This window comes from Manis javanica, chromosome 14, assembly GCF_040802235.1.
Source record: "Manis javanica isolate MJ-LG chromosome 14, MJ_LKY, whole genome shotgun sequence".
NCBI lineage: Eukaryota > Metazoa > Chordata > Mammalia > Pholidota > Manidae > Manis > Manis javanica.
Genome location: NC_133169.1, coordinates 13,746,237 through 13,774,138, shown reverse-complemented (window position 1 = coordinate 13,774,138; position 27,902 = coordinate 13,746,237). Strand labels below are relative to the sequence as shown.

The 27,902-nt window shown below is 42.8% G+C and overlaps 1 protein-coding gene, 1 long non-coding RNA gene and 1 other non-coding gene across 4 annotated transcripts in view; 2 read left to right on the top strand and 1 right to left on the bottom strand.

Annotated features, from left to right (window-relative positions):
• Positions 1 to 1,902, top strand: part of MTARC1 (mitochondrial amidoxime reducing component 1) — a 28,398-nt gene extending 26,496 nt beyond the window's left edge. Inside the window, exon 7 of the mRNA XM_017647342.3 lies at positions 72 to 1,902. Within this exon, the coding sequence (XP_017502831.3) occupies positions 72 to 198 (127 nt within the window). The 3' untranslated portion in view covers positions 199 to 1,902. The remainder of the gene's footprint in view (positions 1 to 71) is intronic.
• Positions 1,903 to 1,964: 62 nt separating this feature from the next.
• Positions 1,965 to 27,902, bottom strand: part of LOC140846245 (uncharacterized) — a 67,363-nt gene continuing 41,425 nt past the window's right edge. For both annotated transcript variants that reach the window (XR_012125234.1, XR_012125232.1), the window contains exon 4: positions 1,965 to 3,294. This is a non-coding gene — a long non-coding RNA (uncharacterized lncRNA). The remainder of the gene's footprint in view (positions 3,295 to 27,902) is intronic.
• On the top strand, positions 10,536 to 10,658 carry LOC118971714 (U6atac minor spliceosomal RNA). Its single transcript, XR_005060304.1, has one exon. It is a non-coding gene; the product is annotated as a U6atac minor spliceosomal RNA (small nuclear RNA).

Sequence of the window (27,902 nt, the reverse complement as noted above, 5' to 3'; positions counted from 1 at the left end):
AGAAACCACAGGCTGCTTGAGCCCTGGCTTCTGCTGGGCTGTGGCTCATCATGATCTTTCTCCTCTTGCAGTTACCGCCTGTGCGACCCTGCTGACCAAAAGTTATATGGAAAATCACCCCTCTTTGGACAATTTTTTGTTCTGGAAAACCCAGGGACGATCCAAGTGGGAGACCCTGTCTACCTGCTGGGCCAGTAGCAGGAATCATGCCTTAGAATATTAGATGCCTTTGAAAAATGTCCTCAGAAGTGCCGGCACGTGAAGCACAGTGTTTTGGAACGAACTCTTCAGCGTCTTCTTTAGATCTGTGATTTCCAGCGTTTCCGTCTTTTGGACTTCCTTGTGTCCCCGTGCGCACGGCAATGATAGTCTTGATAATACGAAGTTAGTAAGTCACTTCAATGACAAGGCAGGATTCTGGAAATCCCTTGTTTGGCTGATTGTGGATAATTCTTTCTCCTCCTGTCCATTCATACCTAGAGGGCTGAGCTCCACCATCTTGTTACTACCCAACAGGGAAAGAGAAGGGGACAGAAAAAGGAAGTGTGGGCCAGTGAGAAGAATGTTCTGGAATGTTTCATGACCCCATTCATAGGGCTTGCAGTGGAAATCAGGTAGGCTGGAGCATCTTGGATCCCGCACTGCTGCTTCTCTGGGCTGCGAGGGTTTGACAGATCCTTCCCCACATGCAGCCCCTCTGGGCTGTTGGACAGCAGAAGTGTCAGCATAGAGAATCGATGCCTGAGAGAGGCCCACATGCTGTCCGGTTCTGATAGGGAGCCCATGAAGAGCAAGACAGGCCGAAACCTCTGTGCCGTGAAAGAAAATATCAACTACATCCTCCTGGTGATCCAGAACTTCTCCCACCATATGACTGTGAACAGTAGCCCTGGAGCAGGCACAGCCCCTCATCTGAGGTGCTGTTCAGCATGGGGGGGAGGGGGGAGGACAGAGCCCTTCTTCGTGTATGAACGAAAGGAAACAGTCTAGAAAGGAGGCGCTGCTTCTCAGTGGGGATCAATGACAGCTCAGCTGTGCTGATGCAAAGTGAAGAAATACCTGTGGGTAGGTTTCATTTTCTCTCCTCGGACTTTTTGTTTTTTAAAGAATGAAGGTCCCCTCCAGGTGCTCTGTGTTTCTCTGTGGTAGCTATTTGATTTTCTAAATATTCCCTAAATATGTGTGGTCTGCTCCCACAAAGTCCCCCGGATCCTTGGGGGCCCCGTCAGCTCATGCTTGGCGCTTCTCCTCAAACTCAGGGCTCAAAAGTTCGAAATCCTTGGATGAAAAGAAACACAGATTGCATGATTTGAAATAAACCACTGAGAATTTCCCCTTTCAAAGGAGAAAAGGAAAACAAGTCTGTTCATTTAAAAACCAACATCTAATTTTTCTCTTGATAGAATGATATAACGCTAAGACCTGATGAAGCCTATCGTTCATTGACAGTTTGTCCTTAGGAAGTTGACTAAATCATGAAAAAATGCTTTGAAAACTAAATAAATGGAAGCTGCTTTGACTGGTTTCTGATCTTACTAACTTCTTGGGGCAGAGTCGGGCTGTGAAGCTGACTGGTGTGATTGGGCAAAGCCAGTAATTCTGCCGCCTGACGAGAGCTGGGTCACAGCCATGGGCCCGCTTACACACAGCATCCCTGGACAGGCACCCATCTCTGCAGGGCTGTCAAGCAAACATGCCTTTTACCCAATAACATTGGCAAGTCCTGCCTGCATGTTTCACTTCAGTTTTATAAAAAAGGTTGGTGATCCTTGGAATCTAACCCTGCTCTAAGATAAAGTTACAAGTCAATAGGTGCATGTGTATGTTTTCTGCTTGGTGAATCATTGCAATTTATTTTCTGTACACTTGGTGTGAAGTGGAGAATTAAAACCATGAATCTGATGACTTGGCTCAGCACTTTCCCCGAGAAATCTGCTTTATGCTGAAACTACAGATAGACTGAGGCAAAAGGAAGAGGTCAGCAGGTAGCATTACTAAAGGGGCCTCAGGAACTGTTAACGCACCGTCTCAGGGACCAGAGGGTACGCAGGATCTAGGAAACCAGGTGGGTGTCGGCTCTCTGAGAGCTGCCAATAGTTAGGCACCAGTGAGAGGCTCAGGGCTGATTTGGTGGCTGTTCCTACATGTTGTGGTCTGTGGCAAGCTGAGTGCCTCACACCTGAATTTCTAACCCCTTAAAAGCAGTAATGTCCACTTCCCCCAGGACCCAGGCCATGTCAGAGGCTGTACTTTCTGCAGACCCGTCATTCTCAGCATCGCAAGGCTGTCCACAAATGGAAGGGGCACCAGGCACCCTTCTCATTTGTTAGGAGTCTCCCGCTCCTCCGAACATGTGGAAGATTCCTATTCGAAGAGAAAGGTTCCAGTGACCTCTAGAATTTCAGAGTATTTGCCAAGCTTCCTGTCAGTGAGATTTAAAAGCCATTTACTTGTGTTTATTTTATATTTAATGAGTTGGTTAATGCCAAAGGCAGGGCTGATGTTTCCTTTATTTTGGTTACTGGACATTTTGCACACTCCACTCGAAGTCTAGGATCAGGAATACAGACCATCCCAGATGCTCAGAAAGGTCTCCTTGCCGTGCTCCAGGGGATGGACATTCGAGGTCAGGCCAAAATACCCAACCTGGATGGGTGCTTCATTCTGGGTGGTAGCTCCATGCTGCGGTCACCGAGGAGAGTTACGCACCGTGAGCTGGAGACCTTGGAGAAAGGCTCACTTCCGTGGCTATTCCTAGAGAAGGCTAGAACTTCACAACCAGGAGATAAAAGCTGCAGCTCGCACCCCAAGGGCTGAATGGGAAATCGGCAGCCATCTGGCAATAAGGGTCACTCCTCTCCCACCCTTAGTGTATGCGGGCCGGGTGACAGGATGCCCTCACCAGGGGTAAGGGCTGCCAGTCTGGCAGAACTATGTGTGGAGGCCAGGCAAGCTTGACTTTGCGAAGCCATCCATGAGACTGTCACCTGCAGTGACGGCCGTCTGGAGCGCCAGGTGGTTGCCCCAGAACTCGAGGAGTGATGAAGCAATCCGGGATGGCAGAGAGCAGGTGGAATGGAGCCACACACCGGTGCCGGAGCGGCTGTCCTGGGCCTGATTGGAGGTCTGACCAGGGAGTTGATGCCCCTTGCTGCCCTTCCCAAGGTGCTTTTGGCTCATGATATTCTGAAAGTTTGCCTGGAAGGATGCTTCTAGGAAAGAGTTCTACGGGCCGGGAACTTAGGGAAGTCCTGCATGCTTCACTCCTCAGCAGCTCAGTGAAGGCTCTGGGACCTGCAGAGAGAAATTCCGCCTGTGTTTAACGTCACCCTCTCCAAAGCTCTATTTCTGAACACCTTTTGAGAAATGCTCTAATCTCTAGTGGGAGCGCCAGCCAGGAACAAGGAATCCTGTGAGCAGCAGGAGTGGTGCATTCATAGGGAGGCTGACAGTGTTTAAAGGGCCCACACACATGGAGGGGCCTCTCCTGGGATCTTGTATTCTCCCCGTCCCTCTGACCGAGGCAGAAGGTGGGACTGTAGTTGAGAAGGTCACAGGGAATGGTGAGGGTGTTTTAGATCAGCTCTCCCATTATGAGCCCTAGAGAGAAGCATTCCCTTTTTCTGGACTCATTTTCCAAACTTCACACGTGGATGGATATGGTGGATAAGAAAAGGAGGTATGGACACAGGCTCTCTTGTCCTGGCTCACACCACCACCACATAACGTAAGTGCCCAGGATGCCCCTACACCAGGGTGGGACCCCACCTTTCTGTACCTTTCCACTGAAATCCTCTCAACCAGCATTGCCTCCCACCACACCAAGCAGAAGTACCCTAAGGGTCCTATTGCCCCCGACCATACATATCCACTTACTCTAGACTCTGATTTCATATCAGTAAGAACAGACGTGGTTTGCTTCCACCACTTTCTTAGACATGGACAAGTAAATTATGATAGCACCTGAGGTTACCCAGTTTCAAGCAAGGGGAAGAATCTGGCTCAGGACCAAACATGTTCTTGGAATTGGGATAATAAAAATGTACTGGAGGTGTCCCTTCATCTGCTTTTGACTGCAGTGTCTCCAGAGAAGGAGGCCCAGGCAACAGCTTTGACTATGATCCTGCTTTCCCTCAAAATGCAGCTGCTAGGGGGCCAGTGGGGACAGCTAGTCCCAAGCTCTGCAGCCTCGCTCAGAGAAGGGTAGTGGCCTTTATCACATTGTCAGTCTTCCAGGACAGGCTACAGGTTGTATCAAGTACCAAAGGGAGCCATGCAGTGACTCTCTATCCAACTTCTCCCAAGGCTGATTTGATGGGCGGGTTAAGGTCATTTACATGTCACTGCTGACCGAACGTGTTCTCCGGCCCTTAGTGGTTCTCAGGCCTGCTGCCTACCTTCCCAGAGCATTCTAGACTGTTCTTCTTCCTGCCTCCCCCATGAAGCCTACACCCCGGCTTCTTTCCCTTCGTCCCCTCTCTACGCCATCTACCAACCTCTGACTCCAGTAATGGTGGAGCTCTGGGAATCTAAGTCAAGTCTAATGTCTGTCTTTCTCCTTGGGATTTGCTGGGAGCACTGTAAATAAAGTACTGTCATAATTATTTCTGATTAATATTTTTACACCTAATCAAGTCTCAAAGAGATTGTGTTTTCTGGGTCTAGGGGAGGGGTAGTTTCCAGATGACTTGACCAGTAATTAACGTGGCTCGTTAGTTTGAGGCCCAGGACGGCTGAGGACAGTTGGAGAGCTCTTCTTTGCAAGCAGCTCTGGTTAACATCAACCAGGAAAGCTCTTCGTAAACATGTGAATAATTGATCGTCCAGCGCTCACATAGCTACCGAGGATCTGAGCCCGTATGACTCATTTGCGAGCCATTCCTGTCGTCCGGATGCCATAACATTGGAGGAATGATGGTCGTTTCTTGGAGATTCTTCTGTGGTCAGAGTTGCCAAGCCCCAGGCTGTAATGGTTTGTTATGATGACCTTTGTTATTCCATTAGGCTCAATTGCTTTAAAAAATGATGTGTGCATACTTTAGGAACGTTTTTACCCTTTACGTTGACCTGACATCATAGTTTATATTACAAAATGTATTAATGACAGAGGAGTGTTTTCATGTCCCAAGGACAAATTTTAACGACCATAATCTGCCCTGAGTCATCATAAATATAAATGTATTGGTCAAACAGATCTCGTTAATGTGGCCAAGATAAATGCAAGTCTATATTTTAAGGCAGTTGAAGTCCTAGAGAATATATTTGGAGGTTTTTGTGAGGCTAAGAAATCTTGTATATGTGCTATCAAAAAGTGGGGGATATTAAAATGTTTCCCTCTCAGGTTCTGCCTTGGACAGATATAAACGTCTTGGGGATGTCAAATAAGATTGTTCACATAGTTTCTGGACGCCATTAATGCCTAGTGGGGTGAATCTTAGTTCTTAAAGCTGTAGTCTTCTTTATGCTAACAGGGCTTTTGAAAAGGAACATAATAAAGATTTCAAGTCGTAGCAATGTGTTGCTCAACCACATTTTCCTGTATGACACTGTGCCTTGCAGTTTTAATTATATTAATCCTTTTTTCCTCAACATCTTGCCTCCCGAGGGAGGAGTCCCTTTTCTACAGATGTGTGTCTGACGTTTTGCATCTTTCCAGTTGACAATTTATATGTTGGCAGATGTTGTTCTGGGCATGGGCTGTAGGACAGGCTGAATACTTTCCCTTCCTCTTCCTGGGGCCACACTTAGAAGTGTTGGCCTTTCCTGATAGTGTCCACCTCTTCAGCTTCTCAGGCAGAAAACAAATCCTTGTTCAAGGAACACTTTTTAATTGTGTTTTTATTTTGAACCATGAAAATGTGTTTTCGGCAATGATGTCTCAATGCTACCCTCTGAGAGAGCAGATTGTCTATAGGGGTGAGTTCATCGCCCCCCAGATATGGTAAACATGGTGTCGTCATTAACCTCTGCGTGGATTCCAGCCACCTGGCAATGACGAGCACTTCAAACAAAAGCATTTACCCTTCTTCCTTCAGAAGAACCTTCCTTTCTGCATCTGCTCTGGTGTCTGGCAGCACCACGTACTGGACTTTAAATCGTGATTTTGCCTGGATAACCTCTCTGGGACCAGGGTGTGAATTATTTTTTAAATTTGATGGTGTGAGGACACTGCTATGACAACCTCCTGTGTGGTTTACCCTTTTAGATCTATTTAAAAGGTGGCACACATAGACCATGATCACAGCGGCACTATTCCCAGTAGCTAAAAGCTGGAAGCAACCTAAGTGTCCATCAGAGATGAATGAATCAACAAAATGTGGTGTGTGCGTCTGATGGAATGGCACTGAGACTCAGAAGGGAAGGGGATTCTGACACATTCTGCAGTGCAGATGACGCTTGAGGACATTATACTAAATGAAATAAGCCAGTCACAAAAGGGGTAAATACAGTTTGATTCCATTCATATGAAGTTCTGCTAGTCAAACTCAGAGAAACAGAAGGTAGGACTGTGCTTGCCAGGGGCTTCAGGGGGAGAGCGTGGGGTTATTATTTAATGGTACAGAGTTTCAGCTTTACTAGGAGAAAAGAGTTATGGAGGGAGATGGGTGGTTGCTCAACAATGAATGTATTTGATACCACATGAGTATGTACTTAAATACGGTACAGTGGGAAAATGCTAAGGTATGTGTATTCTACCACAGTTTAATAATAATGAGAAAAAGTGGGGCACATCAGAGACTTAGAGCTTAATTAATCCAAACTCTAAGACCCCTTCCTAAAAACAGCCCAGACTACAGCTCCTGAAAGAGGTCCAACCCCGCCCAGAACATCCAGAAGTTGTGTTGATGAGGCGAAAGAGGGTAAGAAATGGAAATGTAATGTCTTTGAACTTCACCTTGATTGAGGGTGAGATCTTTTCATGTCAGACTTTAATTTTTTAACTTCTTTGGACCCTAACTTGTAAGGGGATTTAATTTTGGACTCCAGACTCCCTGGCAGTTTGATATGTTGAGGAGGGTCAAGTTCAAGTGTAGAACATCTTGTAGGCATTTTATTGCTGGGGAGCATTTATGAAATCATTGGATTTCACTGCACACCCTTTAATAGGTTATGTTGGTCAATGTGGATGAAAATAATGAGATGGAAAATAGAAGAGGATCTACATTTTTCATCTTGACTACAGTAAAGCCTTGATGAGCATCGTGTACTGAACTGACCTATCTCAGAACCTCATGGGGCAGCAGTCCCCACTGCGTACCCAGGAAGATCTACGATGGACAATGGCTGGTGATTGGGGGGAGGAGTGAGCCCCTCTCTGAGATGCTGTCCCTTTTCTGGGTGACCATAGGTACAATGGGTAAACACAGTGGTTTCAAACAACAGAATACTGAGAAATCCTGGGGCAAATCACACTTATCTGTATGTATCCAAATGAACGGACATATGTCTCAGCCTCTCTCTGGCCGCCTCACATTCTGCTGCTTGGAATAAATCTAATCAGTAAATTTAGGAGCAGAAGTGGGCTCTGCCCCCCTTCGCCCCCCCCTTGCCTCTCGGACTTTGCCTGCCTTCAGGGTGACGGGACCCTCCCTGGCTTTTTTGGTCTGAGTGGTGAGCTCGGTGGAGAAACTCTATCCGAGTTGGGAAATGCCTACAATTTTGTCGAGCACTGCCTGAGACTGGGTGGATAAATTCAATACTGGATTCGGTATTAGAAATCCCATTGCTTCTATATTCCTAAACCATGCCCTCCAGCTGAGGTTTTATGAATAATCAAACAGATATTTTTGATCTAAAAAAACCCCAGGACTTCCTAGATAGGATTGCATCCACATCCTCACATTGCCGTGCATTTACAGCGTCCTGAGGTCTGCAGGGCGCTTTCACCAATACACGCCCTTCGATCTGCCTCGCGATCCGGTGGGGTCCGATGAACGTGGGAGTCTTCTGTAAGCTGCTTCGGTATTATCATCGCATTTACCCCTCCTCGCATAACTCATGTCAGGAGGTTTGAAAAGCTGGAGTAACGTGCCCATGTTAGAGGTGATGGGCTAGAATGAACCATCCAGGATTTTGACTTCTGGCAACCTGCTGCTAATGAAGAAGTTGGCAGGATTTAGTTCAAAGAGTGGTAGTATCTTTGAGCGGAAATTGGTTTAGTTCTACTATCTTGTTTTGAAACATTTGCTTCTGACTCAGTGAAGGGGCCTTTAAGACTGGTGTACGTAAGCTGTAGTGTGCATGGGAATCTCTGGGTACCTTGTCTAACGTGGATATTCCTGCATCTGACATCCAGATTTCCCAAGTGGGTCTTCAGTGGGACCTAAGAATTCTCATTCTTATAAAGACCCAACTGTTCTAAACTCTTCCGAGCTTGATTATGTGTAGACCCAGGTCTCACTCCCACATTCTCATCTCACTTTCATGTTGACATTCTCTTTCATGGTGTGTAAAGAAATACTGGTGACAAATCCTGGTTTTCTTTGAAAAATGGAACTCACTAAAGATGGCACAGTTAAACATGGATATGGTCATTTGGGGTGATGGACTTACACTGCTCCAAACACACATCCTCAGGGGACCCCAGTACCCCTTTTGCATGCAGTGGGGGACCATCTCTGCCCTGAAAGACAGCGGAGACCCCAGGCACTGAACCCACAGACTGATCCTCCAAGCAACTGCATTAACTGCCACATTAAGGACTAATCCTGAATTAATTAGCCATGATGCGTGGGGCTTAACAACTGTGTACAAACTGGGTAACCATTGCTTGTGTGTGCATATGTGTGTGGAACAGTAAATGAGAAAGTATGTTTTCTAAGAACATTTGATGCTTTTTAAAAATCAATTAGTGCATTTTGATGAATTGACAAAAAAGGAGGCTCCAAATACAGCATTAACAACATAAAGAACACGGGAGCCAGTGGTGTGAGTTTTTAAAAATTTGTACAAGGAAAGATTAGAAATGCTTAGGAACAATTGCCTGTTCTCTAAGGGCACAGGGAGACTCCATGTGCCAACTAGTTTTCCTCTCTGTCTCCCAGCGAAGCTTCGGAGGAAATTCTTTTCATGTGAACTGAAAAAGATGAATTTCAAGCTTCATTGAGAGCTTTAAAATCTTGAGACCTTGAAAATAACCTGCCTCTCAGGAACCTTTGGTCCCAAAGAATTATAAAGCTTTTCATTTGGAATGCCTGCATTATTAACTATGATTACTTAAGTCTCTGAATAGAAGGATGTAATAAATCTGAAAGTATTTGTTCTGGTTTGTGACTAAGCAAAACTGTATAATAGTAAATCAGATATTGTTATAAACATCTGAAATGGCACATTTTTTTCCCAACTTGGGGCATTGTGGCATGAAGCTTCTGGGAATCCTAAAAAAAAATGTTTTTACATTCTTGGATACTGAATCTGGCTTCTGCTAGGCTTTCTTCTTTCTGAGCATGAATGCAAAATTAAAGTACTTCTGTTTAGATCTCTGTGCTTTCCCAGCGAGTTAGCGAGGCTGGGTAGAGGTATTCTTCTGCAGGCTCTTCTGTGGGGTGGAGCTGGAGATCTGGGCAGCATGTGTGTGCGTGTGTGTGTGTGTGTGTGTGTGTGTGTGCGCGTGTGTGCTTCTGAGTGCCAGTGTGTGCCTGTTGGGTGGAGGGATGAATCGCATTCGAGGACCCTGGAATGTTTAGGTTGGGAGATATCTTAGACACAAGCTAGTCCACCAACCTCCTGATTACCCAGGTCTTGTTTTTGAAGCTTAGGTTCAAACACGTGTGACAGCGAAAACCATAGTGATCTGAGGGTTGGAAGGAATTTTCTAAGAGCAGTGAATTCAAGTCCAAGTTTGTAGGTTAGACCTCTGCGACCTTGTGCTTTGCTGGAGAACTGCAGCTGCCTGATCGCCCTCTGGGTGTCTGCAACGGCAGACAGTCCTGGCCCTGGAGAGCTGCTTGTTCATTCCTGGCAAGTAGTCACACTGGCCTTTTTTCCCCGCCTCCAAATGGTGGCAGTGCTGCTTGTGTGGTGTACGCGGTGGCAAGGAAAGAGCTACAAAGAGGTGGACGTGTGGAGTACTGAGAAGCAATGACAGCTTTTCTTGTGTTGGCACTCATGGGTCACTTTCTGTAGTTTCCAAATATGTTTTATAATTAAGAAAGTAAGCTTATATTAAAAATAAAACTATAGCCTCAGAATATGTGTGTGTTTAATAATCACCTTTTACAGAGAGGATTTAGGGTATTAATACCATTTTACAAATCGCTTAGTGCCGCACGGCAGCCGTTAGCCGCAGGGACCTGTCGCCGTGTGGCTAATCGGAACTGAGATATGCTGGAGGTGTAAAATACACACCAAATTTCAAAGGCTTCGTACAAGAGTGTAAGATATCTCAGCAATTGTTCTTATAATGGTTCCGTGTTGAAATGATAGCAGACTAGATAAACTGGGTTAAATAAGTTATTAGAATTAATTTTTAAAAATGTTTCTTTTTACCTTCTTAAGGTGTATGGCTACTATATAATTTAAGATTACATAGGTGGGTGTTGTATGGACAGAAGGTTAGCACTCCCCTTGACAAGGGTAGAAGAGAACCTCCAGCCGGTACAACACACATACAGTTAAGTAATTACCACCTACTTAGTGACATCTAAACATGGTATTCGAAAAGGAAAGTGACCACTTAATGGGTAGGAGGTTTCCTTTCGGGGTGAAAAAGTGTCTGAAACTAGGCAGGGGGGGTGGTTGCACAATATTATGAATATGCTGAATGTCACTGATGTAAATTTTATGTCATTTTATTGTGTGTCTTTTACCACAATAAAAACAAATAAAAACAAGTCACATATGTGGCCCGTGTTACAATCCTATTTCGAATACTTCTTTAAAGAAAAGAGGTAGGGGGTGTGTTGAAGGAGGCGGGGATGGGCTAAAGACTGCTGGGAGAGATAGAGAGATAGGCATGCTTTCTCTCTCCCTTGGGTACAAATATGAATGTGCATTTACGTTTCCACCGCCTTTGCAGCCTCCCCTGGATGCCTCAGGCTCTGCGGCTCCTGTCTCTTCACAACACCTTTGTCTTGTTTATCTCATGGAACTTTTCCTCCACACTTGACTTTCTGCCTTCTGCTAGGTTTCTTACTAAGATAACACTCTCCTTAAAATAACTCACAATTTGTGCAGGGCTAAGGAGTTAGGGATCTAGACAGTTGAACATAAAGTAGAACACCCAGAGCAGGCTCAGCAAGCCCCCCGATGCCCCGCTTCCCAGATACTGTTGATTAAGAAAAATGAGTCTTTTTTGAGCATCTCTGTAATCCAGCTTCTTAAAAGTAAACCCCATGAAGCAAAACTAATCTAGGGTATTGTGAATGTGGACAGTGATTGCCAGGGGCTGGGGGTGAAGGGGAGGTGGGTAGTCACTAGGTTGGGGCATAATAAGGGTTTCTGGAGAGGAGCTAATCTTATTGATCTGGGTGCTGATTACCTCGGTGTATCCATTTTGTGAAGCTCTCTTGAGCTTGTGACTTGTGTATTTTTCTGAATGCGCTTTACACATCAAAAAAGTAAAATAGACCCAAGAAAACAGATCACCCTGTGAACTGCATCATTTCTGGGTGGAAAGCTCACGGTCCTGGAGTGAGTGAATGCAGTGAGGTGGTGCATATTCCCTGAGCATGGCCAGGGGCTGCCGTCCCCCTTTCCTGCAGGATCAGGACCAGGACCAGAAGGCCTTTGGAGGGCCTTCCTCATCCTCAGACTAGATATTTGTGAGTTGCAACCCACCTCAGAAAATTCACCTTTGTACCCTATCTCTTATCTTCCCACGTGAGGCACCCATGTACTCAGAAACTGGGGAGGAGGGAGGGACTGGAGAACAAGGGCTACTTTCCCAGGCTGGCTCAACTCCTGCAGTAGGTGGGACCGCTAAGGACAGTCACATTCTCGGGCAGGATTAGAATTCTTCTCTGGCTGGAAACAGACACCAGCGAGGTGATGAAGGCCCCACAGTCATGTGGGAAATCCTGTCTGGTGGTAAACAAAGCCCTCAGCAAAGCCTGTAGTGATCACAGGTGCAGAGAGGAGCTGAGAACACTCATGGGATGGCTGTTAGCCAGAGAGTTCCCAGGAAACCAGAGGCCAGGGGGACTTGGGCTGGAGGAACATAAGCAGAAATGGGGGAGGAAAAATAAATAAAGGAGATAAGCCATTTCCTTTGCTTCCTTCCTCACTATCTTTTGCTTTTGTGCTGGGGACTGGGGTCTTCCCCTCAATCTCTTGTTCTGGGGACAGCAGCCTGGAGGCTGATTTTGAAAACCAGGCCTGGTTCCGACTTCTGTGCCTAGTGTCCACTCTACAGCAGTGAACTTCTACATGGACATGTTCCTTCAGCTGACCTCTGTCCCAGGTAGGGTGTTCACAAGCTCAGACCCCTATTCCACCTCTAAAGTGCAAAGGACACACAGCTATATGCCCAGCCCATTACCCCAATACACTGGAGAGACCAAATCCTGGGGTCACCGTCGGGTAGCTGGGTCAAGATAGCTTGATGTTGGCCTGTAGAGAGGTTTTCCTTTTCTTGGACCACAACCAGGAAGGGTCAGACAGGCCCCACATTAAGTGCTTGACGTCCAGGTCCACCTGCCTGCAGCCTCTGTTCAATATCCATAACACAGGTGTGATGATGATAATACCACATGTACTGTGATGATGAGACTACCATACATACCTGTGAAGATCTGATAGCATGCACGCACTTTGCAAGCTGCAGAGAGTCTAAATATTAGCTGTCGGGCAGGGGTTGTCTATCAATGTGCTATGAGGTGTGCAGAAAGTAAGGTGTTACCGTGAACTCAAAGAAGTCCAGTTTGCAAATGGTTAACTTTTATTCTAGAGAATCTGTAAGGGAGAATCATTACTACGACTGAATCAGTTAACTCCCAATAGCTTATCAAGAGCTCATGCTGTCCAGTTAGTTCCCCAAGAAAGAAACAGCTCAACAGAGAATCAAGTCAAAGACTTCTGAGGCCCTGCTTGAGGAATGGCACTTTGGGGCACACATCTGAAGTCAATTTGCTCTCAATGCCCCCCAGGGGCATTTCTCCCTTGCTCAGGGACACATCCACACGGGTGGAGGGATTGTTACACTGAAATCACTTCTTCCACAGCAGTCAATACCTTTAGAAGTTACTTCTACGTTGCTTATTTAAACCCAGGCCAGTGAATCCCTCTCTGCTAGACCTGCCTCTTCAAGGACACTGAGTGTGCAGGTGTGATGTGCTCAGGATGGTATCAAGAGGGAGAGGAGGCCAGGAACAGTCATGTTGAAAGGCTCTTTACTGCCTCGTTGACCCTCTGAATATTCTCCATAAAGACTGTGAGGTCGTAGAGGCTGGGGAGAGATCTTAAAGCCATTTATTAAATAGTTCGTGAGCACCTACTATAGGCCAGACACTGTCAGTCATCAGCAAACCAGACACAGGCCCCATGATCATTGATGGGGACTACCGTGCAGTGGGCAAGCCTGGCATTAAGCGATGGATGACCCAAAAAATTAATTGCAAGTGTGATGAATACTACAAAGGGGATGTTTAGGGTGCCAGGTTAGGATTTCAGCTGAACTTGAAGGGTCTCTTGCTAGCCCAGCGAAGGGTGTGGTGGTGGCTAGGGTCAGAAGTGGGGAAAAGCGTTCCCAGCACAGGGGGCATACTCATGTAGATATCCCTCCGTGAGAAGGAACATAAGGCCATCTACTGACTACCCACCCCAACCTCCTAATAGTCCCTCATCCCCACACCCTCTTCCTCTAGAACTTTGCCAATATAGGTTCTTGACTAGACACGGAGAGACTATTTTTAATTATGAAACCATTCCAATCTGTACTTTTCTTATTTTCTTACTATACTCCCAAAATTTGCTTGTCCCTTTTTGAGGTCCCTCCGTACCCCTTACATAACCAGCCGAAGAGAAACCCTGAGAAACCAGAGTTTGTTACAATGCTTATTAGGACTGTTTCCCTACCAGCCATTGAAGTGGGATGATAAAAATACATCTCTTTCTTAAAAGAAAGGGAGAAGCCCTCTGAATCCAAAGTTCTGATGACCCTAAAGCAGAACACGTGCTCCATATGTTCACGTGGGTCGCCCCATCGGCCTGTCCCCCCTCCTTCCCTTCTTCTCTGGTGCAGTAACAGTCAAAATGGAGGAGTTGTTTTTAGACTTGTCCGTTTGTCAAGGCACTTCACCTCTTTCAGCCTCAGTTTCTCCAAATGTGAAGGGCCGGGACTCAGGTTACCTTGGGACCCTAACATTCCTTCTTCCTCATGGGAGAATCTCCCCAGACTGGTGCTTTATTCAGCAGCTCCAAGTCCTGTGAAGAGCCAGGGTTGACGGAGCACCTTTCTCAGGAGGGGAACTGGGGGTAAGGCCTCCCTCGCCCCCGGGGCTCCCTTTGGTGGGGCCACTGGGGCATCAGTGGCGGCTCCCCCTTCCCCCAGGCCAGCCTCCCTCTCCCTGGCTTACCGTGGTGTACAGGCCTTTGGAACTCCAGAAATCCTGCCTTAGTTTTCCCAGCTCCATCGGCTGTGCCCCACCTGGATCTCCACCCCTGTCACTGTCCAGACCAAGAATTAAATGCCTCCAGGACCTGTGTCTGTGACACGAATGAGAGACGACATCTGGGTGAGGCGCACAGGATGACAGGAAGGGACATGGCCATCTCAGAGTCTGTGCTTCCTGGAAGGGGTTCGAAGCTCAACTTAGCTCTGACCACGCGGTGTCCTTCTGAATAAGTGTGCAGTGTTGCCAGATATTCCACTGATGTTTTGAGTAATTGGAATTTTTAAGCCAAGTGTGGCTTTATTTCTAAAAATAACAACATGAGCCCAAGACAAAAGTGTGTGGATCAGACTTACCTGTGGCTGCTGGTTTCCTGCCTGTGAGTGTGGACAAAGTATCAGGCCCTTTATACATTCTGCATGGTATTTACTTGCCTATGCATTAATTCATTTAACAATTATTTCCCACCTGCCGCGGGCCGGTCCTACACAGAGAGGCAGGGAGGACGGGTGACTGAGATGCAGCACATTCACACAAAGGAGAGCCAGTGAGCCCTGATTACCTCTCTGTGCTGCTGTGGTGCCTGTGCCCACCTCCCTCGCGGCAGTTAACACCTTAACACAATGGAAAGTCACAATTTGCACAGCTGTGTTTTCCCAGCTCCCTGAAGACTAGAAGCACAGACTCCCACACACCCAGTATCCAACAGAGCCTGACATGCAGTCATTCCTGAAAATAACACTGACTGACAACCGAGTAGGCAGCCTGCTGAGTGTGTCAAGGCTGTGAACACAAAGGAGAGTCTCCTGTGCCCCACCTCTACCTTACCCGCGACTGGCCATAGAAACCCTTTTGTAAAAAAAAAAGGCAATGCTAATTGTTCCAAATGAGGCTATTTCATTTCTTTACCTGACTTCCACCCCAACCCTGGAAAAAAAAAACTGTAAAGAAGCAAGCCATAGAAATAAATAAAAATGAAACTATTATCTCTGAAAGCCAAGGTCATTAAAAAAAATGTCCAGATGAATAACATGACCCCATTTAACAGACGAGAGCCTCAAGGGACAGGTTTTAATGACCAGCACTAACAGGAAGCCTCACTGTGGGAGAAAAACCATTGCTTTAGGAGTCAGATCACCTGGGTTCTGTGAGAATTTGATTTAGGGGTCAGATCACCACCTTAGCAACTGTGAGAACTTGGGCAAACGACCGACTGCATCTGGGCCTTAGTGCCACCCCCCACCCAGACCCTGTAAAATGAGAGGTGATTAGAGGTTTCCAGAGTTACTTCTGGCCTTCACGGTCTGTGGCAGTCCTGGCAACTACAACTAGGGCCTCTTGTGATATCACCTAACGTGGCCGGAAGGAAAACATAAAGAAATGTCTGAACAAACCTAAATATGCCCTCCGTTACCAGAGTGGGCTGGGTTCTGCTCTTTGCAGGACAAAGGAATGAGGAAGGTGCGCTGGAAATCTCACCTGCTTCCCTCTTCCTCAAGAACTAAGGGACTGGGCAAAACATACTGAAATACAACATAAAACACAGACCGCACCAGAGCCCAGCCCGAGGTTTTAAACAGCACTTTGATGCTCGACATATTTGGATTTCAGTTCTTTTAGGCTGAAACTCTGCGTCTCTCTATCTACCCCACAGCGTTTTCTAACTAAGGCTTTTAGAGATAGCCTGCCATTAGGAAAAGCAGCACAGGGGGAGAAAGGGGAGGTTTGGATGAAGGGCTGGGAAATGCCTCCTTGGAGGGAGGGGAAATTTGGCACCATCAATAATGTTGAGTCTATAAAATCATTTTCTTCTGGGAGTCAAAGCTGGCTCGATGTACTCAATAGTACAATCACTCAGTGAATCTCATTAGTTGGCTTATTCAACATTTCCATTTTCTGTAGTTGATCTCTTTTGGCCCATGACCTGTCATATTTCTCATATGGTTATTGAATTTCAACTATCAGAATTCATTTCTCAAAGACAAAGTACAAAAGAAACCCACCCAAAAACCAAAACAAATCTCAAACAAACAAAACTCGGTAAATAGCAAATCCATGTTTTCCTCTTAAATTTCTTTAAGATCAGGGAAGTGTTAAGAAAGTTGTGAGGGAGGTTTCAATGCCTTTTAAAGGAATGTCTTAGAGTAACCCCACAATTAAGGGTTTCCTAAATAAGATAGAAATGAAATGCTCTGAAAGCTTCCCGTTCCATAAAAGATGGTAAAGTAGAGCAGGGTGCTGGCTTCTCCCCAGAGCCCAGTCTTGGAGAAGTGAGAAGGAGTTGATGGAGTCTGAAAACAAAGAAGTAGAGAAATGGAATGCTAAAAACATTCACTAAACCAAAAAGAAAGCAGAAAAGGATGAATAAAAAAATAAAAAAACAAATGGGAGAAGTAGAAAACAAAGAGCAAATTGTAGACCTGAGTCTAACTCAACAATAATTAAACTAACTATAAATGGATCAATTTAACAGGGAGGGCTTGTTAGAGTGGATCAAAAAGCAAGACCAAGCTATCTGCTGTCTACTAGAGAGATAGTTTGAATATAAGAACAGAGGTAGACTGAAAGTGAAAGAATGGACAGAGATATGCAATGCAAGCAATAAGCAAAGAAAGCAGGAATGGCTGTACTAATGCCAGGCAAAACAGGCTTCAAGGTAAGACATACTGTCAGAGATAAGGAAGGCATTACAAATAATAAAATGGTGAATTCATCAAGAAAACATACCAACCCTAACATGTATGTATGAAATAACAGAGCTACAAAACACAGGGAGTAAAAATTAATAAAACTAAAGAGAGAAATAAACAATCCCACAATCATAAATGGAGATACTTTACCTCTCTCAGAAACTGAGAAACAAATAGATAAAAAACTTTTTAAGGTTATGGAAGATCTGAAAATATTATCATATTATCAACACATTTTGTTATAAATGACATTTATAGACATTACAACCAACATCTATGGATTACACATTCTTTCCAAGTGCATGTGGAACATTGACTAAGACTATATGTTGAACTAGATAGTAAGTCTGAAAAAATTTCAAAAGATCGAAGTCTTAAGGTGAAGAAGGAAAAATTAGAATGTCTGTTATCTTGATCTGCAGGGGATTACATGAGTATATACAATGTCAAAATTCACTGCTCTGTATACTAAGATTTGTGCATTTTACCATATGTACCTCAATTAAAAAATAAGAAAAGAAAAGCATTCTTTTTAAAAAAAAAATGACTGAAGTCTTACAGGGTATGTTTTCTATCACAACACAGTTGGATTAGAAATCATTGTCCATTATATAAAATTATATATCATAATCATATATAATACGTATTAAGACATGTATAGTTTTAATACTTATATTGAGAAAAGACCTAACATGAAACTGGTTTCCACTTCATGAAACTAGAAAAAGAAGAGCAAATTAAACTCATAGTAAATAGAACGAAAAAAGTAGTAGAGGTAAGAGAAGAAATCAATGGAATAGAAAAGAGAAAAACTACAGATAATTAATAAAAACAAAAATTGGTTATTTAAAAAAGTGTCATGAAATGAATCATATGTCCACCAAAAGACTTTTATAAGCATGTTCATAGAAGCTTTATTCATAATAGACAACAACTGGAAACTCAAGTGTCTATGAATAGAAGAATAAATAAATCGGTTGTATATACTCATACAGTGGAATGCCATTGAACAATAAAAAGGAAGGAATAGTAGCCCACACAATAACATGACTGAAGCTCTCAGATATGCTGAGCAAGAGTCCTAAAGAAGTAGATGATATGTGGTTCCATGTATATGAGATCAAGAACAGACAAATGAAATCTATGGTGAAGGGAAAACCCCTAAAAAATGGTTACCAATGGTTGGAAAGTTGTTGATGAGAGAATTTTCTGGGGAGAGAGAAATGTTTTATATCTTGGTAAGCTGCATGTGTTAAATGGGTATTTTCATTTGCCACTACTCATAGAATTGTACACTTAAGATTTGTGCATTTCAGTCACGAAAATTTTGTATTAAAAATAACTCTAAGTAAATATTAAGCCTGTTAGATATCTTATGGAAGTGTATGGGTTAGCAGGTGAGGAAATGTATTGAGGATAATGGGAGCTTGGTTTCTCACTATTGGAGTTACTACAGGAATGACGTGTGGAGTATACCATTTGTGGCTGCACTGAAATTAGAGGTATCAGTATGAATATCAATATGATAAAATGTATATTACATATTACACATATTTCCTAGCCTCTGTTCTCTGAATTTTCCATTAAAGCAAATCAGGGCTCCGTGGAGTAAAGGCTGATTCCAGCACTGGGGTAGCAGATGCCTAAGATGAGTTCAGAGCATCTTGTGACGGGAAGTCAGGAAGTGTTCAGCCAACAGTGGCAACAGGTCAAAATGCTATTGGAGCTAATTTGAAAGGGTTGTCACTGACCACATCTGTGACACTCTTATAATCAAAATAAAGTATAATAGTAAGGGATTAAGCTCATTAAAAAAAATGAGAACCCACCAATCCATGTGGATGTTAAAAAAGAAATGAATAAATAAACAAACGTGGACAAAAAGCAAGCCCTTCCTTCCAAATTGGAAAACATTCTGCAAAACAATTGGTCTGTACTTTTCAAAAATGTTAAGGTTGAGAAAAAGGGCTGGAGAAATATTCCAAATAAAAGAACATTTAAAGAGATATGCTAATGTAACAAAACGCATGATCCTCGGTTAGACACTAGTCAGGGAGAGTACAATAGCTCTGGATTAGACAATAGTATGGAGTCAAGGTTAAATATCCTAACTTTGATAATAGAACTGTGGTACCTAAAAGAATGTTTTTGCTCTTAAGGAAACAAACACTGAAGTATTTAGGGACAAAGGGGTCTGATAATGTCTCCAATCCATTCTTTTATTTTAATAAAGGTATTATTGATATAAACTCTTATGAAGGTTTTCACATGAAAAAACAATGTGGTTACTATATTCACCCGTATTATCATGTTCCCCTCCAATTCATTCTTAAATGATTTAAAAAATGCACAATGTAAGTGTAGATAAATAATGATAAAGCAAATGGGGCAAAATGAAAACAACTGGTGAATTTGGGTAAACTATATGGAAGTTCCTTGTACTATTCTTTCAACTTCTCTGTAAGTTTGAAATTATATCAAAATTAAAAGTAATCAACAAAATCAAAACAGGATTGATTGTGTAGTAGGAGTAATTGAAGCAGTGAGGAGTTAAATGCAATCATATATCCATTCCTAAGGGAATTGATAGGTATAACATGGTACACAAAAATAAGAGAATACAATGCAGCAGTCAGAATGAAAATTATGTATATACATATAATAACATGACTAGATCTTTAAAATATTCTATTGTGTGACAAAAGTAAGAAATAGAATGAGATCTGCAGTTAAATATAATTTGTGTAAAATAAACATACTCACACAATAATAGCATGATATTTACAAATAGGCACAGAACTAAGAATATAAATTAGAAATTCTGGGGTGGATGCTTAAGGGGAAGAGGGAAATGGGAGTTGGGCTGGAAGAATAGCGGGAGTAAATCATAAAGTGCAATTAAAGTAAAGAAAGAAACTTGCAAGCCTTGATGATAGTGTGGCATGGACAAAGAAATATAATTAATTTAAATATTTGTCCCTGGTGTCCAAGAAAAAAAAAGATCAGGCAGTTGATGGAAGAAAGGAAAAGAAATTTCAGTTCCTTTCAGACTCAGGTTTTTATTCATCAGTGCATTCATTCATACAGCACCTGCTTAACTGTGTACCAAGCACCTTGCAAGATGCTGGGTAAGCCGTCTGCATAAACAGGAACATTCCTCGCCCTCACTTTAGAGGCCAGCAAAGTAACTCAGATAAGCGAGTATTAATCACATGCCACTGGAGAAGCCAGGGACGGTGTTGGAGCTCAAGAAACCCAAATCACTTTTTGCTGAGTTGCACAATTTGTTCCATTTCTGTGAATGGATCACAAGAACCAACTGTATCATTTCCCCTCAATTTATACTTCCTTGCCATTTGCAGTATTCCCTTTGATTTCCTGGTGTCTGTAATGTTTTATCAGTTTTTTTCTTTTATTAACTCGATCTGTTAAACCAGCCCTATGTACTGCTAGGAGGGATCTGTAGAATTGTGCAGCCTAAGCTGGGAGGGTCTAAAATCCACTGGAGCTTGACTCTCCTTGCCCACGGCACCCATCGGGCCCTGGCCACGGTGCTCTGTTTCCGTCTGATGGACATGTCAGGATCTTCCTATGAGAATTTAGGCTCGCTCCACTCTTTTCCCGCCTATCATAATGCTCAGTGATACTGAATTAATAGTTAAGCAAAGATGTGATAACATTAAGTCTGGAATAGTCTAGTTGTGACGTCCTGACCCTTGGTTTCCACTGAAGCCCGCAGTGTAGTCTGGAATCAGTGGTATTATATGCTCTGGAGAAGAAAAAAGAATCCAGAGCATTTTTACAAATCTTAGCATAAATTACTCTATCTATTTGTCAGCTGCCAGCAGCTCAAGTAATGAGAACTATGTTTTCCCACAGAGAGTCTAGGGTATAAAACATATTGCTTATACTTTCGGGGGCAAAAAAACAAGAAATAATGAAAATAAGATATCGTGAGAGCTTTGAAGTGGCTGGGCCACAATGGCAAGTTCCTCTGTTGAACTGCGGATTTTCCTAGTGCCACTCGGCTAGATTCTTATCCAACATTTCTGAGCAGGAGACAATGAAATGACCCGGCATGAATATAAGAACAGATGAGCAATGTGCTGTGATAAAGGCTGAAAGGAGGCCGGCCAGCGCCTGGGTCCTCACTGAAAACAAACAGCCGGTGGTGGGGAGAGCGGTGCGCTTTATCTTTAGCATTCTTTTTACAGCTCTGATCCAGAATTGTTTTCTCTTGGAAATGAATGGAGTGCCGGGGAAAGCTTCTTGGCCTTGTTCTCTGGCCTTTTCGTTGCACCGTGCCACCATTTTAATGAGTTATTTCTCACAGTCGCCCTACCAGGCGAGCCATCATCAATATCCCTGCTTTAGAGGCAGAGCTTAAGGGAGGCAAGGGCTAAGGGTGACTCGGTAATGGGCTCTAAATATGTGAGGGTCATGTGGCTGAGGACAGGGAGCAGCTGTCCTCTGGAGTCCCCCTGAGTCCAGACACAGGTAGGAGCAGAGCTTGAGCAGCAGGGAGGGATTTTAGAGTGAAAGTCAGTCTGTGGTCCGGGGGGTAGTGTTCCGGCCATAGCATGACGCTCTCCGAAGGCAGAAATCTGCTTGAGAGGGAGAGCTTAAGTGAAGCCACCTCGTGCTTGGTTACCACCCAAGCATCTGCTAGATATACGTGTTCCCAGAAAATAAATGCTCGATAGTGGACTGGTAAGTGGTATGGACAACTCCTCACATAGGGAACTTTCAGCCAAGGCTAGGGACACATTAATCTAGGCTGACGTCCTACCAAGAAGGAGGGACCAGATGAACTTATAAGGTCACTCCTGTTTCTTGGGTTCCCTAATTAGCTCCTTTCTGATACTGGCTGGACATTCAGTCGAGTCAATACTTCTTGATCATCTACTATAAGGAAGGCAATGGGCAAAACTTTGTGTGGATTTCAGAAATAAATTTGTCATGACTCCTGCCCTCAAAAAGCAAAATGTGGAATGGGAGAGAAAGAAATGCATATAACTTCTTACAATACAATTATTTGAGAATATGAGAAGTGCTGTCTTAGAAATCCAATCAGCCTTCCTGAGACCTCAGAGGAGGAAGTGATGCATTCCAGTTTGGGACTTGGGAGAGAAGTGATAACAGTACCACGAACTAGCATTACTGTGAGCCACGCAAGTGATAAGTGCTTCACTTGGATTATTTTATTTAATCGTTCCGATAACCATATACAATATACTAGTACTGAGGCTATTTTCATTTTAATAATGAGACTTGGAAGTAGAAAGAAGGTAAGTAAACTTTACTGGCAAGCAGCAGTGGCAGAATTGAAGCTGGCAGTCTGACAAAACTTGAGCTAAGTCTTGAAGAAAACGAACATTTTTAGCATATGCAATATGTAAGTCTCTGGGCCATATGTTTCAAATAGATAATTCATTTACTTCTATGCTGGAAATTATATTATCATCTCCATTTTATAAATCTGAGACTCAAAGAGATCGACTGGACCAAGTTACATGGCTAACAATTATCAAAAGGGACATTCAAAAGCCCAGGTAAGTCTGGTCTCAAATTATGTCATCGTTTTCCCTACTATCTACAATGCTTCCTCAAGGGAAAAAAAGGGAAATGGTCCCTCAGACCCTCAGGAACTCCAGAAAGGCAGTCAGGTGCAAATGAAGGCAGCTGGGACACCTTAGGCATGGACCCTGGGAAGTCCCCAGCACTACAGATATGTCCCCATAGTTGAACTGCCACCTGCAGGGCTGCTGCAAGAGCAGATTTCAAAGAAAACTTCTAGCATTTAAACCTGGTTAAGTTGTCCATAAGGTCACTGTTTTGGTTATCCACTGCTACATAGTAAGTCACCACAAATGCAGTGGCTTAGAACAATACCTGTTACTATCTCACAGTTTCTGTGTGTCAGGAGTTTGTACACTGCTTAGCTGGGTCTCACTTAGGGTCTCACAAGGTCACAACCACAGTGTGGGTCTGCTGCATCTACCCTGGAGCCCAAGCTTCCCTCCCAAACTCCTTCAGATTGCTGGTAGAATTCAGTTCCTTACAGCTTGTAGGGCTCCTCAGCTTCTAGACGTGGCTGCTCTTCACAACATGGCTTCACAATTAGTTTATTCAGGGCCCCTTGGAGAACATCTCTTCTGAGAACGGAGACCCGGGCCCCCTTTCAAGGACTTTTACTCAATTAAGTCAGATCCACTCAAGATAATCTCCCTCTGGATCATCGCACAGATTACTGATTGGAGGTCTCGACTGCATCTACATAATGTCTTTATCTTTGCCATACGATGTACCCTGATCATAAGAGTGATAACCCACCCTACTTACAGGTCCTGGGCACTTTCAAGGGAAGGAGATCATATAGAGCATGTACACCTGGGGAGTGGGATTTGGGGGCCATTTTGGAATTCTACCTGCCGTGTGGAAACCCTTCCTGGTACCTGCAGCTGTGCTGGTCTTCAGGTTAAACCAGGACCCCATGATCTAAGCAGGGCCAGAGCAGAGTGTGTCTAATGAGCCGCATTCACTTAGGAACTTTGTGTCGGCATTTCCTCTTGTTTAGGGTTCATCTACCACCCACCAGTTCATTATGGCCAAGGGTCAGCATTTCTGATGGAAGATTTTATAGGAAGAGGGTGACATTTTTGTTTAAAGTTGATTTGGTAATTAGCTCTGGTGATTATCTTTTCATTATCTCTGCTTCCCCTCTCCCCCATTGTTATTGACAGTCAAGACTTAGTTGTACGTATTATTTATTGAAAGAGCTAAAGAGGAAGAGGCCAAGGCTAATGCCAAATAATTGAAAGGAAGCAACATGTCTGAGGACATCTAAAATGTCAATTGGTGGAATCAGCTTCTAGACTTGAAGATTTTTATCTTTAAACAATCTTGGGAAATGGCATTTTAATTCAAGGAACTCTTATAAATGGAATTTGATTTATTTTTCAGGGGTTGTCTATTGAGACTCCACCTTAGGATTTTTTGGTTTTATTTTGTTATGTTCTGTTTAGCACTGTCATGCATGCATACACACTTAGCCCCAAAAGGGCTGGACAATAAAAGAAAGCCAAGCCTGTGACACTAAGCAAATTGTAAGAAAGCAATTTAGGGATTTCAGTCTCACTCTAAAATGTTCAACATTTCAGTATCCTTCGACAGTTCGTGAACTAGGACTGACTGCCAAAAGGGAGAGAACTTTTGCTCCAGCGTCAACTCTAATGGCAAACCAGCTTTCACTGAACCAAAACCAGAATTAAACAATAAACTCCACCATTCTGATCAAAGGCTGATCTTTACAACGTCCTCAAGACTGAAGAGAAGCTTATTCCCACTGTCCTCCACTGCTTCAGTGATCAACTCTACTCAGAACTCAACTTAGCTCCTAAGCTTGCAAAGCTCAAGTACTACAGCTGGAGCTTAGACAGTTTTTGACTAGACAGTGGGACAAAGGGCTTTTTGTGGACTTGACATCTGGGCCAGACTGGGACCAGTGTGAGCCTGGAATATTCTTTCAGTTCCCTCCTCATCACCTACCCATGCCAAGCAGCCTTAGCCTCGAAGGCCTTGATGACTATAAATACCTTCCTGGGTCTGTAATGAAGATGCTTATAAATATTACAAGAGATTTATCACTTCAGCATAAAATTCTCTGATACCAGCAGGGAGTTTTTAAACACAACTGGCAACAAGAAGCATATGGTCAGAGATTCAAGTTACAGCTTTTTTTAATTGTTGTCTGCCAAGGACAATATATATTTTTTCCCTTCTTCAAAATAAACATTGTGCAAGAATGTGCCTCAGCAAATGGCTGGGGTTCTATTATATTTCATGCAGCTTTCTAAACAATTTCCAACCCTGGCCTGGCCTGGTGTCAAACAGAAGGCAACCAACAATAGCAGAATCCCATTAAAGCCGAGAAGGTTCCTTCCTGAGGTGAGCCTGGCCAGAAATAGTCATCCTGGCTCATTCTCCAGTTTGGCACGGGGGACTAATAATGCACGGTCTCCTAATGGAAATTATCTAATTTCATCCAAGAGCTCCTCCAGAGAGAGCCGGGCTGACGCACTAACAGTCAATATAACAACATTCTTCTTGAAGTGCTGAACAATGGGACTTTGGAGCGCCTGTGATAAACCACGTCAGACTCTGGACAAACATGAGTGTAAAAATAGGCATCAGAGGCATGGACACAGCCACCTAATTTCTCAGGAGGGAGGCCCAAAGAGGGAGGTCTGTTTAGATGGCCTGTTGGGAGTGCTTCATCCGACCTGGTGGGAGAATGATAGCAGAGAAAGAAAGGAAAGGGAGGGGACAGAGGGAAAGGAAAGACCGAACTAGATCAAGAATGCGAGGGGGTCGTGGATTAAGACAGTGATAAATGAGTGAGAGAAGAGTTAACTCTCCATCTGTGGTACAAAATATTCAGCAGCTGTACATGGTCGGCTAATATAAATCATGCTTGGGTGTGATTCCCATTAACACCGGGGGGCTGTTTTCAAACGCTATGAGCAAGGAATGGCCAGAAGTAAATAAAGAAGATATATATTGGAATTCTGTGAAATTATATATATTATCTGTGTGTGTTTGTACACACAATCATATATATGAGTTATATAACACTATATATTTATACAGAGTATATGTATAACAAATATGTATAAATATATATATATTTGTCCATCTGTCCATCCATCTGTTCATTTGTTCATTTATCTATCATCTATCTATATCTATCTATCTATCTATCTATCTATCTATCTATCTATCTATCTATCTATCTATCTATCTATCTATCTATCTATCTAATCTATCATCTATCTATCAATCTATATCTATTATCTATCTATCTATCTATCTATCTATCTATCTATCTATCTATCTATCTATCATCTATCTTTCTATCCATCACCTTTCTATCTGTCTGGTATGTAAACTATCCCAATAGCACTTTTCTCAGACCAACAGGATCATCCTGAGACATATACCTGGTTTTATATTTTTTATGTTATTACTTGTTTCATGAGTATTTTTAGCCCTGTCTCAATTTTAAGCTTCCAAAGGTAGGAACTGGCTTGTATCTATACTGTTTATTCACATTAAGACATTAGTCAGATAAACATCAGTCAAACTTGGCAGTTGATCCATCAATTAAGTGATTGAATCCCATAGTCCTGAAATGTCAGGAAGTCTTTCATGTGTGGGCATTTCAAGAAATAAAAACTGGAACACATCTTCAAGATGAGTTAAAGCTCAAATCTGTGTCAACACTTCCATACACGCTACCCTTTCCCATCTCCCCTCCCTACCGACTAGATGGAAAACAGCCCAAGTCCTGGAATATGGAAAGGCTTCTGTCGGCCACAAAGCTCTGGGGTGGATAGATTGCAAGAAACTCTCTTTCTGTCTAAAGTAAGAATTTGTAGCTCTAGACTAATGCAAGAGAACATATTCTGACTGCATTCACACCATGGGAATAATATGCAGAGACTGAATCAAGATTGCAACTCCAGTATGTGAGCCTGACCTGTTCTACCCAAATGTGCTGATAATACTTGTGTGTGGGAGGGAAATTCCGTGGCTGGGGAAAACCAGAGTGAAAAGTCAACTTCTCTGAATATACTTTGTTTCTTTTTGAGGTTGGAATATGTAACTACAACACTATTCAAAAATTTAAATTAAATTTAAATACGCTAGTATTAGAGTATTAATATGGGATAAAATGGAATTTAGGGCCAAAAGCATTAAGAGACAAAAGAGAGATTCATACTGATAACCAGTACAGTCCACCAAGAAGTTCTTAACTTTAGCATCTTACAACTTCAAAAAATACAAAAAGAAGTCAACAGAATGCAAGGAAAACTGATAAAGACAGCACAAAAAGTAAGATAAAGTATATAAAAATAAGTAATAATATAATAATAATATAATTTGAATAGCATATATATATAGTTAATAGATACATGTAAAACTTGGTATTTAACAAAGACAACACATATTTATTTTTAAAAACTTAAAAAAATCTGAACATATGTTGAACCATGGAGAAAATATCAACAAGCTCCAAGATGAATAGAATCATACAAATTGCTCTCTTTGTGCAATACAATAAAAATAAAAATTAACAAAAATGATTGCCACACATATATAAAACTTGGAAATTTTAAAATGACCTTCTAAATTCTTGGACTTAAAAGTGAATAAAAACTATTTGGAAACAAATTATAAAAGATCAGTTATCACAAATACTCCGAGGAAATTTTGTAGTTTTAAAATGCATTTTGTTTTTTGAAAATGAAAGATTAAAAGATAGTTAAAATATTCAACTCAGGAATAATAATAAAAACAAAGCTAATAAATACAAAAGAAGAAAAAAACAAAAAAGAAAACTATTAATGTACATACATGTTCAACCATTTGAAAGGAAACTATTGTGTTTTGGGGGTATTTCTTCCTGGGAATACATTAAAATGGACATTGTCAAACATCTATTTAAACAAAGTATCAGAACAATTTCTGGTGTGTTTTGCACAAAATATTGCTAGATTAAATGGTATAATGCATGTAAAAGATTCTATGCAGTGCTTGGCACCAGAGAAGTACTGTTTACTTGTTATTATTATGATTAATTTTTTGTGTGTGGACAGGGAAG